This window comes from Podarcis bocagei (genome assembly GCF_964188305.1).
Source record: "Podarcis bocagei genome assembly, chromosome: 6".
NCBI lineage: Eukaryota > Metazoa > Chordata > Lepidosauria > Squamata > Lacertidae > Podarcis > Podarcis bocagei.
The window spans coordinates 100,582,537-100,597,452 of NC_138130.1; the positions used below are offsets into that span (position 1 = coordinate 100,582,537).

The following is a 14,916-nucleotide window of genomic DNA, read 5'->3' on the forward strand; positions in this document are numbered from 1 at the left end:
GTAGAGGTTTATCCCCTTTCTCTTTCAGAAATAAGAAGTATAATCGTGTGCATGTGTGTCGGAGCAAGAAGATAACCCCAGGTAAGCCCTGTATGGATGAAAGTGATGGACTACATGGAATTGGCGGAAATGACTGGTAGAATCCGAGACCAGGGAGAAGAGTCGGTGGAAGAAGATTGGAAGAAATTTAAAGACTATTTACAGAAGTAATGCAAAATTAATGAATGCTAGAATGATGTTTGATTGAAGTTAAGCGGTTTCTAGCTGTAATGATATAAAAGAATATGGAAAAATTGGATTTCTAAATAGGTAAAAATTTAATGTTATAATATATTAAGATTAAAGATCAGGATAATAAGGAGGGAAAGAAATTGCTGAATTAATTAATTGAATTGGAATACAAAAAGGGAGGTATGAGGAGGTCAGGGAAACAAGGATATGAATGTAAGATTTGGAAAGGTTGATTTTTTATTTTTCGTTTTTTTCTTTTTTCTGTAAGTGTACCTATTCTGTATTTTTCTTGTATTTTTATTTTTGTCTTTTACTTTTGTATTTTTTGTTCTTATGTAATTCCTTTTTCTGAAACTTTAATAAATATTTTATATATATATATATATATATATATATATATATATATATATATATATATATAAGCCCTGTATGAACCACTGCCTCCTCTATGATGCTTCGGGGCCCAATTCAAAGTGCTGATTTTTACCTATAAAGCCTTATGCAGGACCCCAGTACCTCAAAGACTCTTATGGGTTCTCCCCATAAGAAGCAGCCCACACCCTGTGATCATCCTCTGAGGCCCTTTTCCCTGAGCCCCTTCATGGGAGGTCCAGCAGGCGGCAAAACAAGAGCAGGGCCTTTTCAACGTTGGCTCCCCATTTGTGGAATGCCCTTCCCCCAGGGAAGCTCCCGATGCTCTGTAGTCTAGCTTAAGGCACCAGGCAAAACCTTTCCTTTTTACTGAAGCTTTTGGCCCTACGTTTGAAGCGTATACCGGTTTCGTTCTTGTTTTCAATGTGGATTTTGGGGGGAGGGTTAAATTTGCATTTCTGTGTTGTGAACTACACTGAGATCTACGGACGGAGATACATATTTAATAAATAATAAAAACAATAATAAGTATTTGTGGCATCTTTGGGCAGGGGAAGGATCTGCAAAAGCATTGCTGTGGAGGCAGCGCCTAGTAGCCACTAAGAGCCCTTTTCGGATTGTCTCGCCAGAGTGGTGCATGCTCTAGTTATCTCCCGCTTGGACTACTGCAATGCGCTCTGGGCTACCTTTGAAGGTGACCCGGAAACTGCAACTAATCCAGAATGTGGCAGCCAGACTGGTGACCGGGAGCAGCCACCGAGACCACATAACACCGGTCTTGAAAGACCTACATTGGCTCCCAGTACGTTTCCAAGCACAATTCAAAGTGTTGGTGCTGACCTTTAAAGCCCTAAACGGCGTCGGCTCAATATACCTGAAGGAGCAGGTTCCCTTGCTACAAGAAGTGAGGTTACAGGGAACCAGACAGAGGGCCTTTTCGGTGGTGGCGCCCACCCAGTGAAACACCCTCCCAACAGATGTCAAGGAAATAAAGGACTATCTGACTTTTAGAAGACATCTGAAGGCAGCCCTGTTTAGGGAAGTTTTTTATGACTGATGTTTTAATGCATTTTTAATCTCTTGTTGGAGGAGGAGGAGGAGGAGGAAGAAGAAGAAGAAGAAGAAGAAGAAGAAGAAGAAGAAGAAGAGGAGGAGGAGGAGGAGTTTGGATTTGATATCCTGCTTTATCACTACCCGAAGGAGTCTCAAAACGGCTAACATTCTCCTTTCCCTTCCTCCCCCACAACAAACACTCTGTGAGGTGAGTGGGGCTGAGAGACTTCAAAGAAGTGTGACTAGCCCAAGGTCACCCAGCGGCTGCATGTGGAGGAGCAGAGACGCGAACCCGGTTCCCCAGATTACGAGTCTACCGCTCTTAACCACTACACCACACTGGCTCTCACAGTGTGGCTCTCACAGGCTCTCACTTGGGTTGGAAGCCGCCCAAGTAGCTGGGGAAACCCAGCTGGGTGGGCGGGGTATAAATAATTATATTACAGTGGTACCTTGGGTTACAGACACTTCAGGTTACAGACGCTTCAGGTTACAGACTCCGCTAACCCAGAAATATTACCTCGGGTTAAGAACTTTGCTTCAAGATGAGAACAGAAATCATGCTCCGGCGGCGCGGCAGCAGTGGGAGTTCCCATTAGCTAAAGTGGTCTCTCAGGTTAAGGAAAGTTTCAGGTTAAGAACAAACCTCCAGAACGAATTAAGTTCTTAACCCGAGGTACCACATATTATATTATTATTATATTATATTATATTATATTATATTATATTATATTATATTATATTATATTATATTATATTATATTATATTATCCTCTGTCATGAATTTGTCCGATCCTCTTTCAAAGCCACACAAGTTGGTGGCCATCCCTGCCTCTTGAGGCAAGGAGTTCCACAGTTTAACTCCGTGCTGTGTGAAAAAGGGCTTTCTTTTATCAGTACCGGATCTTGCAGCATTCAGCTCCCTCAGATGCCCACAACCCGGCAGGCCTGTTCCAGCAGGCTGCTTCTCCTCCTGACGTTCATACGCCTGGAAATGAACAGACGCAAAGCCACAGCCCTTCTTACCATCATCCAGACGGGGGAACGCAGCCTGCTGAGGACGCGAGAGTTGTCGGAGGTGACGGACTGGACCCCGGAGCACCACAGGACAGAGTAGAGCCAAGGCTCATTCACGACAAACAGATTGACGCTCAAGTTCGCCATGGCGTATTCCCTGTTGAGAAAGCAGAGCGAGGAGAAGGACGGGCCTTAAAAAGCGCAGAAGAATGTCAAAATGGCATTTGCTGGATCTCGCTGGGACGCTGGGTTCTGTCTGGTCCCAGATTCTGCCATCAGAGAACCACATCGGAGAACAGAGGCCGTTTTAGGGCAGCGCCATTGGCTCGCCGCACTGGCTGAGGTGGTACCTTTTCAAAGTCTGGTAAGCGCTTCTCCAGCTTTGGGAAGGAGGCAGGTAAAGATAAAAGGTAAAGGTCACCTGGATGGTTAAGTCCAGTCAAAGGCGACTATGGGGTTGTGGCGATCATCTCGCTTTCAGGCCGAGGGAGCTGGCATTTGTCTACAGACAGCTTTCCGGGTCATGTGGGCAGCAGGACTAAACAGCTTCTGGCACAATGGAACACCATAACGGAAACCAGAGTATACGGAAACGCCGTTTACCTTCCTGCCACAGTGGTACCTATTTATCTACTTGCACTGGTGTGCTTTCGAACTGCTAGGTTGGCAGGAGCTGGGACAGAACAACAGAACCTCACTCCGTCACGGGGATTCGAACCCCCGAGCTTCTGATCGGCAAGCCCAAGAGGCTCAGTGGTTTAGACCACAGCGCCACAGGACGTATGAGGGCTTTGACAAGGTCCCAGGGTCATCCTCTTCCTTCCCAAAGCTGGGCAACTGCTAACTGGGCTTTAGGAAGGAGGGTGAAGGGCTCTGAGACCCTGAAAGAGCTCTTATGCTTCCTTCTCCAAGCCTGGGTGAGGGCTGGAGGGGGGAGTCAAATTTTGGCTTCAGGCCATATCACCAAGGTTCGAGAAGGAGAACGCCAAAAAGGCAGCAACGAAGGCCGTTCCCCTGCCTGTCCTCAGTGTCTGGTACTTGAGGGTACTCTGCTTCTGAATATACCTGCTGCCTATAGGGATATCTAAACTACAACTAATCCAGAATGCGGCAGCTAGACTGGTGACTGGGAGCGGCCGCCGAGACCACATAACATCGGTCCTGAAAGACCTACATTGACTCCCAGTATGTTTCTGAGCACAATTCAAAGTGTTGGTGCTGACCTTGAAAGCCCTAAACAGCCTCAAAGGCCCAGTAGACCTGAAGGAGCATCTCCACCCTCATCGTTCTGCCCAGACGCTGAGGCCCAGTGCTGAGGGCTTTCTGGTGGTTTCCTCACTGCGAGAGGCCAAGTTACAGGGAACCAGGCAGAGGGCCTTCTCAGTGGTGGCGCCTGCCCTGTGGAACACCCTCTCATCAGATGTCAAAGAGATAAACAACTACCTGACATTTAGAAGACATCTGAAGGCAGCCCTGTTCAGGGAAGTTTTTGATGTGTGACATTTTAATGTATTTTTAATCTTGGAAGCTGCCCAGTGTGGCTGGGAAAGCCCGGCCAGATGGGCGGGGTACAAATAATAAATTATTATTATATCTTCAGAAGCAATACAGGAGGAAGCTGCTTCAAGTCACTGATCTCTGCAGCCAAAGCTGATTCTCCAGCGGTTAGGCTTTACCTCCAGAGGCACACTCCATTGTCTCTCGAGGCCGATGGAGGCCAACCACTATGGAGTCGTACAGTCTAGGAACAACATTGCCATATGTTGTGCTCCTGTTTTATTTGCAGCAATGAAGGCAGGCCCTAACCAAGCCATCAACTGCTCTGTCAGTGAAGCAATGGCGCCCACGTCACCCATTGCCCGCTCGCTCACAGAGGCAAGCTCACTGCAACTCTCTTCTGTTTGGAATGGGAGGGGAGAGGCTGGTCAAATGATTTTAGCATGCAATGCACTGTGGGCACGTTTAAAGGGGGATGTTCAATACAGGAGTTGCAGGTAGGTAGCCGTGTTGGTCTGCCGTAGTCGAAACAAAATAATAAAAATCCTTCCAGTTGCACCTAAGAGACCAACTAAGAGACCATGTTTTCGTGTGCATGCACACTTATCTGAAGAAGTGTGCACTTATCTGAAGAAGTGTGTATGCACATGAAAGCTCATACCAATAACAAACTTAGTTGGTATCTAAGGTGGTACGGGAAGGAATTTTTTTTATTTTGTTCAATACAGGAGACACTGAGCCCGTGCAGAGTTGATTTGAGCAGGAAGAGCAAAGTGTCTCTCATACACTGTGGGTTTTTGAGGGTCACAGCGGCACCCGCAAATGTTGGTTCAACCCCCCGAGGGAACAAGCAAGCAAACACGTCGAGGCTGAGAAGCAAACGTTTCTCATCCTGCTGCAAAACAAACGCCTTCACTTGCTCCCGATCTACATCCCCAAAATATTATTCCAGCCTGTTCCCCAATCGGCAAACCGCAACCACGCGTTGTTCTAGGAAAGTGTCCCAGCCAACGTCCGTCGAAAGATAAGACGGACGGATCAAAGGCTATTAATGGGCTGGGTTTTTTTGCGCACAAAGTAATTTCTGAAATAAAAACCGGGACCTTGGACTTCTTCACAGCTCCATGGTAACAGCAGCGGCTGCTAGAGAGATAAGGAGCGTGGCAAGTGGTTTGGAGCTTGTCTCTCAAAGTGCCCAGAGAGGATATTAGAGGCAGCCTCACAAAGCCATCCATTACGTTCCAGGCATGCAATTGTCTCTGCAGGCCCTTAGTCATCATTAGGCACCCCTGTCAAAAGGCCTTTTCCTCCACCGCTAGCTCTGTTCAGGGCCGTAGTCGTATCTGCTAACAAGAAGGTCAATTCTGCAATCTATTTCACTTGCAGGAGTCACAAAATCATAGAGCTGGAAGGTACCCAAAGTTCAGCCTCCTGCAAAGCATCTTGCCTTGAGGAATTTATTCTACAATTTCATTATGTTGCAAAACCCTTCCTGATTTCCCTAGATATTTTGGTGGGAGGAACGATGAACTGTGTGTGACACTAGCACCCCACCCCTGGTCATAATTCATGTAGATTGCAGGCTTCCCTGACCTCAGAAAGCCAGCGCATCAGGGAGAAGCCAAATCCAGACATTACCTTCCCTGGCACTCTACTTTTCTAGAAGCAAGGGTGTCGGTTTACGTTTCCCTTTTTTTAAAAAAAATGGGAGAAACGTTCCGTCATGAAAGCTTCCCTTGGGCCGAAAGTGGTACAGTCCAGAAAGATAAGGATGCTTATGAGAACGAGACCAAAGGCACGTGGAAGAGTGAAAGCCCACAGCAGACCTGATATCGTCCCTGGTGACTTTGGTGTAACGCAGGTTCAGCTTCTGAAAGCCTCTGTCCCTCAAAGGCTGAGCCCCAGCCTTGATGCCAGAGGTCTGCTGGAAACCAGGGGCAACCTCTTGGACCAGTCGGCGGTCAGAGTCGGGCAACCACATCACCTGATGGGGCAGAAAACAAAACGAAAGGAACCCGGTAGCAGTCGCCGTTAGAAAAGTGCGTTTGAAAAATCTATTGAAATCAGACATTATAAGTTCATCTTAGACTGGACAGTTTGCAAGTTTCTGTGGCTTTGCACAAGGTTTTATATTTTTCTCAGAAGATTGATAAAGAATGCATAATTATTTTGGTAATTATTGTGTGTATATGAGTCACCGACGTGTTGCATGAGTCGTACTACTTATATCAGCAGCACAGGTTGCACTTTTCTAGCGTTAGAAAAGAGCAGCCATTACCAAGAGGTCAAGGCTGCAAAAGCTTTTCAACGGTCGGCATTGCTTTTCAAAAGATTGCACTCCTCGCTCAAGGAGCAAAAACAGTTTCTCAAAACCACGGCTTAAAATTGGTGCAAATATTTCACTTTAAAATTATGGAACATTTCTGTGTTATGTAAACGTACCATTGTGTATCTGGGCACAGCAATCTTGAGTGTGGTTTCCTGATCAGTGTAAATAGGTAAAGGTAAAGGGACCCCTGACCATTAGGTTCAGTTGTGGCCGACTCTGGGGTTGCGGCGCTCATCTCGCGTTATTGGCCAAGGGAGCCGGCGTACAGCTTCCAGGTCATGTGGCCAGCATGACTAAGCCGCTTCTGGCGAACCAGAGCAGCGCACAGAAACGCCGTTTGCCTCTCCGCCGGAGTGGTACCTATTTATCTACTTGCACTTTGACTCGCTTTCAAACTGCTAGGTTGGCAGGAGCAGGGACTGAGCAACGGGAGCTCACCCCGTCACGGGGATTCGAACCGCTGACCTTCTGATCAGCAAGTCCTAGGTTCTGTAGTTTAACCCACAGCGCCACCCGCGTCCGATCAGTGCAAATAAAAGACCAGATGATTGTTAGCAATGGGAAATAATTTCAGGTTGGAGAGAGAGAGAGATACTTTATCTCTCTCTCTCTCTCTCTCTCTCTCTCTCTCTCTCTCTCTCTCTCTCCAACCTGAAATTATTTCCCATTGCTAACAATCATCTGGTCTTTTCAGTCCAAAGGGGCACCTAGAGAGCCTTCGCTGTACAATTATAGCCAGGTCCTGAGGTTTCGCCTCCCCTGTCCTTTGGCAGTGAAGGGATTTCGTTTTGTGGGACCCACCTCTCTGGCTGAGTTTATACCCTTCCAAATTGGCAGATTGGAACGCCCGGTGCCTGACACACTCCCTCTCTGCCAAAATACCTCGCAGGGTTGTTGTAAAGATAAAATCAGAAGAGCTACATACACCACCGTGAGCTCATTGGAGGGATGCCAATCTAATGTAATGCAATGCAATGTAACAACATAATAAGATGTCCTTGTGGATAGAACCTGTGTCCTCAACAGGCAGAATTAAACCAAGCTAGAAGCGCAAACGCTGCCTCCAAAAGGTTATTTTTGGGGGTGGATGAAGAGAAAAGGCTGACAGGATGAAAGCAGGCGGCTTCCTTGAATGAGGACCCAGTGGAGCAAGACACACGTCGGATTGGAAACTGGCTGCCAGTGTTCTTAGGAAGAACAGATGGAAACTAAATGTGGAGTCGTCCCCCAAGTTAATTGCTCCATATGTGGGTGTGTGAGATACTTCAGGATTGAACGCGGCGAGCAACAACAACATAACTCTCACACCCTTAACTGGAAAGGCTGTTTGGTAAAAGGTAAAGGCAAAGGACCCCTGGAGAGTTAAGTCCAGTCAAAGGCAACTATGGGGTTGTGGTACTCAGGGCCGGATTGAGGTCTGATGAGGCCCTGAGCTACTGAAGGTAATGGGGAACTTTATATCTCCAGCTGTCCTTTGTCAACAACAAATGGTCGCGGTTTTTGTGTGGAATATATGCTATATATGATGATTTATGGACCTAATAGGAGCCTACACAACACAAAACACTGTTGCGGTATGTAGGTTTTATTTGATTTGATTTTTATCATATATTATGGAAATGTACATCCAGTTTTTTTTCCTTTAAATTTTTTGGGGGGCCCCTAAGAGAGTGGGGCCCTAAACTATAGATTGTTTAGCTTATACGTAAATCTGGCACTAGCGGTACTCATCTCATTTTTCAGGCCAAGGGAGATAGTGTTTGTCCACTGACAGCTTTCTGGGTCATGTGGCCGGCAGGGCTAAACCGCTTCTGGCAAAATGGGACACCATGATGGAAACCAGAGCACACGGAAACGCTGTTTACCTTCCCGCCACAGTGGTGCCTATTTATCTACTTGCATTGGCGTGCTTTCGAACTGCTAGGTTGGCAGGAGCTGGGACAGAGCAACAGGAGCTGACCCCATTGTGGGGATTCGAACCGCTGACCTTCCAATCGGCAAGCCCAAGAGGCTCAGTGGTTTAGACCACAGCGCCAGGATCTCAGGACACATGGAAATGTCACCGCCCAAACCACTGCTCTAGGCAGATGCCTCCCAGCTGCCCGGATATCCCAGGTTGAAGACATCAGGAAGAGATGTCCCACATTGAATGGACCTTCACGAAATGGTTTGGGTCTTGAACTGGGGACACTATAATCAGTGGTGGGCTGTCACTGAGAAGACAGCTGCTCCGGGATGAGGGAAGATCTCAGCAGGAGAAACATCTCTGGAATGATTTGACAATGGCACCAGCAACAAACTGTGGACTGCCCTCCCACCAGATGTCAAGGAAATAAACAACTATAGTGGTACCTCGGGTTATGAACTTAATTCATTCCAGAGGTCCATTCTTAACCTGAAACTGTTCTTAAACTGAAGCACCACTTTAGCTAATGGGGCCTCCTACTGCTGCCGCGCCACTGGAGCACGATTTCTGTTCTCATCCTGAAGCAAAGTTCTTAACCCGAGGTACTATTTCTGGGTTAGCGGAGTCTGTAACCTGAAGCGTCTGTAACCTGAGGTACCGCTGTACCTGACATCTGAAAGCAGCCCTGTTCAGGGAAGCTTTTAATGTTTGATCTTTTATCGTATTTTTAATATCCCATTGGAAGCCGCCCAGAGTGGCTGGGGAGGCCCAGCCAGATGGGCAGGGTATAAATATATTATTATTATTATTATTATTATTATTATTATTATTATTATTATTATTATTAGGAATCCTCAGCAAGAAGGCCATTCCCAGGGAGGGCAAGGAAAATCTTCATTCACCCTCGCCATTTGATCACCATGACTACGTGCTGCCTGATTGGCTAGGACCACGCAGCCAATGAGAAGGCAAGGCACATCGAAAAGGAAGTTCATAGAATCAGGAGGGATCCCCAAGGAACATCTAGTCCACCCCCACCCCCCGCAATACTCAGGACGGAAGCAAGCGCAATGAGCAAGGTGCATTTTGTGGGCAGCAGGGGGCAGGTTTTGGGGAGACGTTTCTCGCTCATCATCCGGAAAGCTACAGCGACCCCCCCCAAAAGCTTGTTTTGCCCATAAACCTCTCCCAAGCCCGCCTCTAGTTTCTGCTTCTCCGACCGAAGCAGAAGCCCCCACATACATTATTCAGCATCTACCTACAAAAGTGACGTGGAACTCACAGCCTGCTGAGGGATGCCCGAGTCGAGGACCGTTTCCAGGGTGATGTTGATGAAAGCGCTGTAGTAAGGGTGGTCCCGGGGCAAGCTCTGGAAGTTTAAGAGGATGGTGGCATTGCCCTTGACCACCTCTAGCATCTCGGCCAGCTTGCAGACGGACTGGTTGGCGGCTCGGACAAAGTCGGAACTGGAGAGCGACTGGGCGGTCCAGAAGGGATCGTTCTGAGGGAAGGGGGAGCAAACAGAGAGACCAGTGTTCAACGTTATCGCTTTCGAAGCCAACGTTTTTATTTTTGAGGAAGCCATCTTTTAGGCGACATCTGCGCGGCAGCTTATTCCCTGGCCGTCGATTTCCGGATTTCATTTGAGCTTTCGCACAACGTAAAAGCCCGTTCCGGAAAACCAACGAGACACGTTAACTCGTTTCTGCAAACTTTTCTTTTCCCTCAGCCCCCCTGACAAAACATCTTGTAAAGAATCTTGGGAGGCAGCAAAAAAAATGCTTTGCACATCACGAGCTTTCTTGAAAGCGAGGAGGAGAAAGAGGAGAAGGGATGAAGGGGAAACCTTCCTCCAAGACGCAAGGGCGTTTTCAAGATCTCTCTCTGTCTTTCAGGTTGATTAATGGGGTGCTTCGTTCTGTTCTCAAAAGCATCCATCGTGGTAGAAGGAGACAACCAGGCTGGTTTGGAAAGGCCAATTTGGGAAGTAGAGCCTCGCCCTCTAATGCTTCAACCACCATTGATTGATTGATTGATTGATTGATTGATTGATTGATTGAATAAAGCAAGCAAGCAAGCAAGCAAGCAAGCAAGGGCAGGGGAGACCCACCCCACCCTCCAGATTCGGCCCATACCTTGAGGAACCATTCACCGGCGTTCAGCATCTCCAGGTCTGTCCAGTTGAACATGGAAGAATGTGTGTAGGCCCTCTCTGGGAAGACAGCCTCCACGTCCGTCGTCCTCCGTAGCGTCTTGTCATGCATGAGGAAAGGCACCCCGTCGTAGCTGTGCAACGGAAAGAGAAAAAGAGTCTCCCTTTACATTTGCAAGGCAGCGCTCGACTGATGCAGAATGCATCCACTGTTCCATGTAGACTCACGGAGCTGTAAGGGACACCCGAGGGTTATCCAGTAAAATAATTTATTATTTATACCTCGCCCATCTGGCTGGGCTTCCCCAGCCACTCTGGGCGGCTTCCAACAAAATATTAAAATACAGTAATGCATCAGACATTAAAAGCTTCCCTAAACAGGGCTGCCTTGAGATGTCTTCCAAAAGTCTGGTAGTTGTTTTTCTCTTTGACATCTGGTGGGAGGGCGTTCCACAGGGCAGGTGCCACTACCGAGAAGGCCCTCTGTCTGGTTCCCTGTAACTTGGCTTCTCGCAGGGAGGGAACCGCCAGAAGGCCCTCAGAGCTGGACCACAGTGTCCAGGCTGAATGACGGGTGTGGAGACGCTCCTTCAGGTCTACTGGGCCAAGGCCATTTAGGGCTTTCAAGATCAGCACCAACACTTTGAATTGTGCTCGGAAAAAGGTACCAGTTCCCCAATTCCACAACCCTGTGCTTAAAAGCATCCTCACTTGCCCACTCGGCCTGGACAAATATGGCAAATTACACACCTCCGAGCCCAGAAATGTAAATAAGGGCAGGAAACTTGAAAAGAAACTAGCGTGACAAGGGATTCGTTGGCTGAGATTTCTGCTTTGCAAGGGAACAGATTAGATGACCCCTGGTCTCCCTTCCAACTCTACAATTCAACTCTGCACCTGAGAGCAGAGAGAGGCACTTGCCTTATTACCACATCTGCCTGCACTCCATAGAGTTTCTGCTCCACCGCTTTCTGGAAGGACATCAGAGTGTTTTCAGGTGCCATCTGGGAAGGAGAGAAAGATGAACAAACAATATCATTTATTCATCTAAGCAAGCTGCCAAACCGGACAGCGTACAAGAGATAGAGCAGTCAGTTAAAATGCCAGCATCGACTATCCAAACGTGTTTAAAATAGCATCGGACACAGAAAGGGATCGGGCTGCCAAATGATAATCTCTAGAATACGGAGGAGATTAATTTGAGGAGATCAAAAGATGGGGCAGAGTCCGTTGGGTGTTTTGCAGAATATATATATATATATATATATATATATATATATATATATATTTGCTTTCGTAGATTTTCACGGGTACAGGAATGCAGGTTTTGGTGTCTTCGGGTGTCTTCCCGTGTAAGAGTTGGGGTGTCTAGGCGACGTTTCGACGAGGTCTCACTCGTCATCTTCAGGCTGGTGCTTTCGGCTTCTTGTTACTGGAACAGAGCAGGATCTCAGTGTTTGAGTTCCTATAAATACTGTTGAGGGGGTGTGGTGTATAGCCTCCAACGTTCTGGGCAGAGAGGAAGTTCCCAGGTTAGTGTGCCTTTTCTTCTTTTGTTCATCCCTCAAGCAATTAATGAACAAAAGAAGAAAAGGCACACTAACCTGGGAACTTCCTCTCTGCCCAGAACGTTGGAGGCTATACACCACACCCCCTCAACAGTATTTATAGGAACTCAAACACTGAGATCCTGCTCTGTTCCAGTAACAAGAAGCCGAAAGCACCAGCCTGAAGATGACGAGTGAGACCTCGTCGAAACGTCGCCTAGACACCCCAACTCTTACACGGGAAGACACCCGAAGACACCAAAACCTGCATATATATATATATATATATATATATATATATATATATATATATGGAACCCTCAAGAACATGGCACAAATAGGTGGAAAAGTCAAAATTAGAAACAGAGTTGTTGGAATCCAAAACTAAGAATTTGTCAAAAATGTATAACTTGCTGTTGAAATGGAATACACAGGATGAAACAGTTAAATCAGCTATCATAAAGTGGGCACAAGATATTGGTCATAACATTATGTTTGCTGACTGGGAGCAGTTGTGGACCACCGGTATGAAATTTATGGCATGTAATGCCTTAAAAGAAAATATTATGAAAATGATTTATAGGTGGTACATGACCCCAGTCAAGCTTGCAAAAATCTTCCATTTGCCTGATAATAAATGTTGGAAATGTAAAGAGATTGAAGGTACCTTCTTTCACCTTTGGTGGACATGCCCAAGGATTAAGGCTTTCTGGGAAATGATATATAATGAAATGAAAAAGGTATTTAAATATACCTTTCCTAAGAAACCAGAGGCCTTTCTTCTGGGCATGCCCGGCCAATTGGTGTTAAAGAAAGATAGAACATTCTTTATGTATGCTACAACAGCAGCAAGAATACTCATCGCAAAGTATTGGAAGACACAAGATCTACCCACCTTGGAAGAATGGCAGATGAAGGTTATAGACTATATGGGACTGGCAGAAATGACCAGCAGAATCCGAGACCAGGGGAAAGAGACGGCGGAAGAAGATTGGAAGAAATTTAAGAACTATCTTAAGAAATACTGCAAAATTAATGAATGTTAGAATGATGCTGGCTTAGAAATTAAGTGGATTACAGTTGTAAGGACTAAGTTAAAAGAAAAGAAAGATTAAAAATTAGATAAAATCAAGAGTGAGGATTTGCTGAACAAAAATTTGAAATTGGAATGCAGAAAGGGGAGGTATGAGGAGGGCGAAGAAGTAAGTTATAAGAAAATAAGGGTTTGAAATTATACTTGTTTTTTTCTGTTTGTGTTTGTATGTATTGTTGTGTCTGTTTGTATAATTTGTGAAACTTTAATAAATATTTTATATATATATATATATATATATATATATATATATATATATATATATAGAACATGGCACAAATATTTCTATAAAAGGGTGCTTTGCGGGAATGCTGTGGGTGCCTCCTAGACGGACACTCTTTTACGGAAGGAAACAGAGGTCTGCAAAATTAAAGTGGATTAAAGTGCTCTGTCGACTCATACAATAAACCTGCTTTTTTCTATTTTAAAAAACGAACTTTTTGCTGTTAGGAAAGTGATGCAGGAATTACAGTGAAGTAGGAGGATGAAGAAATGATTAACAGGAAGACGCATCATTGAAGTCTGACTTGAAGAAGAAGAAGAAGAAGAAGAAGACGACGAGGAGGAGGAGGAGGAGTTTGGATTTGATATCCCACTTTATCACTACCGTAAGGAGTCTCAAAGCGGCTAACATTCTCCTTTCCCTTCCTGCCCCACAACAAACACTTTGTGAGGTGAGTGGGGCTGAGAGACTTCAGAGAAGTGTGACTGGCCCAAGGTCACCCAGCGGCTGCATGTGGAGGAGCAGGGAAGCGAACCTGGTTCACCAGATTACGAGTCCACTGCTCTTAACCACTACACCACACTGGCTCCCAGCTCACTTTAACTAATTTTTCCACGTTGCATTTGTTTTCCACTGCCTACAGACGACTGCAGTTGAGCGGTAGATAAATTGTTTAGATAAAAATAAGTAATTATTAGGTAGTATTATTACCATTATCTTTATTATTATCAGTTAATAAGATGGCAATCAATTGGCTGAAAAACGGCAGCCGCTGAAGAATTCTGGAGCCAGTCTGTGGACTAGAAGCAGGAGGTCCGATCAGGTAAAATTCTATCCCGTCCCAGCTAGAGATTAATTTCCAGGCTCAATTTGAAGTGCTGGTCTAAATATATGAAGCGCGATGAGACTTGGGACGTCAATACCTTTGGGACTCTGTGCAGGAACCTACCCAGACCCTGCACCCATCATCGGAGACCCATCTCGGTGTTTCCACTTTCATGGGAGGCGTGGAGAGTGACAACACAGGACAGGGTCTTCTGGGTGGTGGCTCCACGACTGTGGACTGCTCTCCACAGATAGATGAGCCTTGGCACCAACATTTAGGTGCCTAGGAAAGGCATTTCGGTTTCCCCTGGCATTTGGCAGCATAGGGTTACCAGACGTCCCGGTTTCCCAGGGACAGTCCCCGGATTTGCGAATTAGTCCCCGGACAAATGAGTGTCCCCGGATTTCATCTAATGTCCCCGGGAAACGCAGCAGTGGCAGTCTCAGCAGCCCGGAGCATAGCTGTCAACTTACAGATTTGAAAATAAGGGACCAGCAGCCTCGAAAATAAGGGACCAGCAGCCAAAATAAGGGATTTTAGTCAACCAGCAGCCAAACGAAGCCTCAAGCGGTGGTTCCCACAGAGCAGCAACCCGGCAAAGGGGATGCAGCAAGGGAAACCACCGTCACCTCTCCGCTGGGAAGCGCTGAGCAAAGGCAAGTCCCCAGGC

The 14,916-nt window shown here is 46.4% G+C and overlaps 1 protein-coding gene and 1 long non-coding RNA gene across 2 annotated transcripts in view; one reads left to right on the forward strand and one right to left on the reverse strand.

Annotated features, from left to right (window-relative positions):
- LOC308588845 overlaps positions 1–14,916 on the forward strand; it is a 265,934-nt gene that overhangs the window by 52,091 nt on the left and 198,927 nt on the right. The window lies entirely within an intron of this gene.
- Positions 1–14,916, reverse strand: part of GDPD5 (glycerophosphodiester phosphodiesterase domain containing 5) — a 164,204-nt gene that overhangs the window by 13,259 nt on the left and 136,029 nt on the right. The window contains exons 9-13 of the mRNA XM_081197519.1: positions 11,479–11,561; positions 10,541–10,691; positions 9,688–9,906; positions 5,997–6,154; positions 2,683–2,830 (exon numbers count right to left, since the gene is read on the reverse strand). Of these exons, the coding sequence (XP_081053645.1) occupies positions 2,683–2,830; positions 5,997–6,154; positions 9,688–9,906; positions 10,541–10,691; positions 11,479–11,561 (759 nt within the window). The remainder of the gene's footprint in view (positions 1–2,682; positions 2,831–5,996; positions 6,155–9,687; positions 9,907–10,540; positions 10,692–11,478; positions 11,562–14,916) is intronic.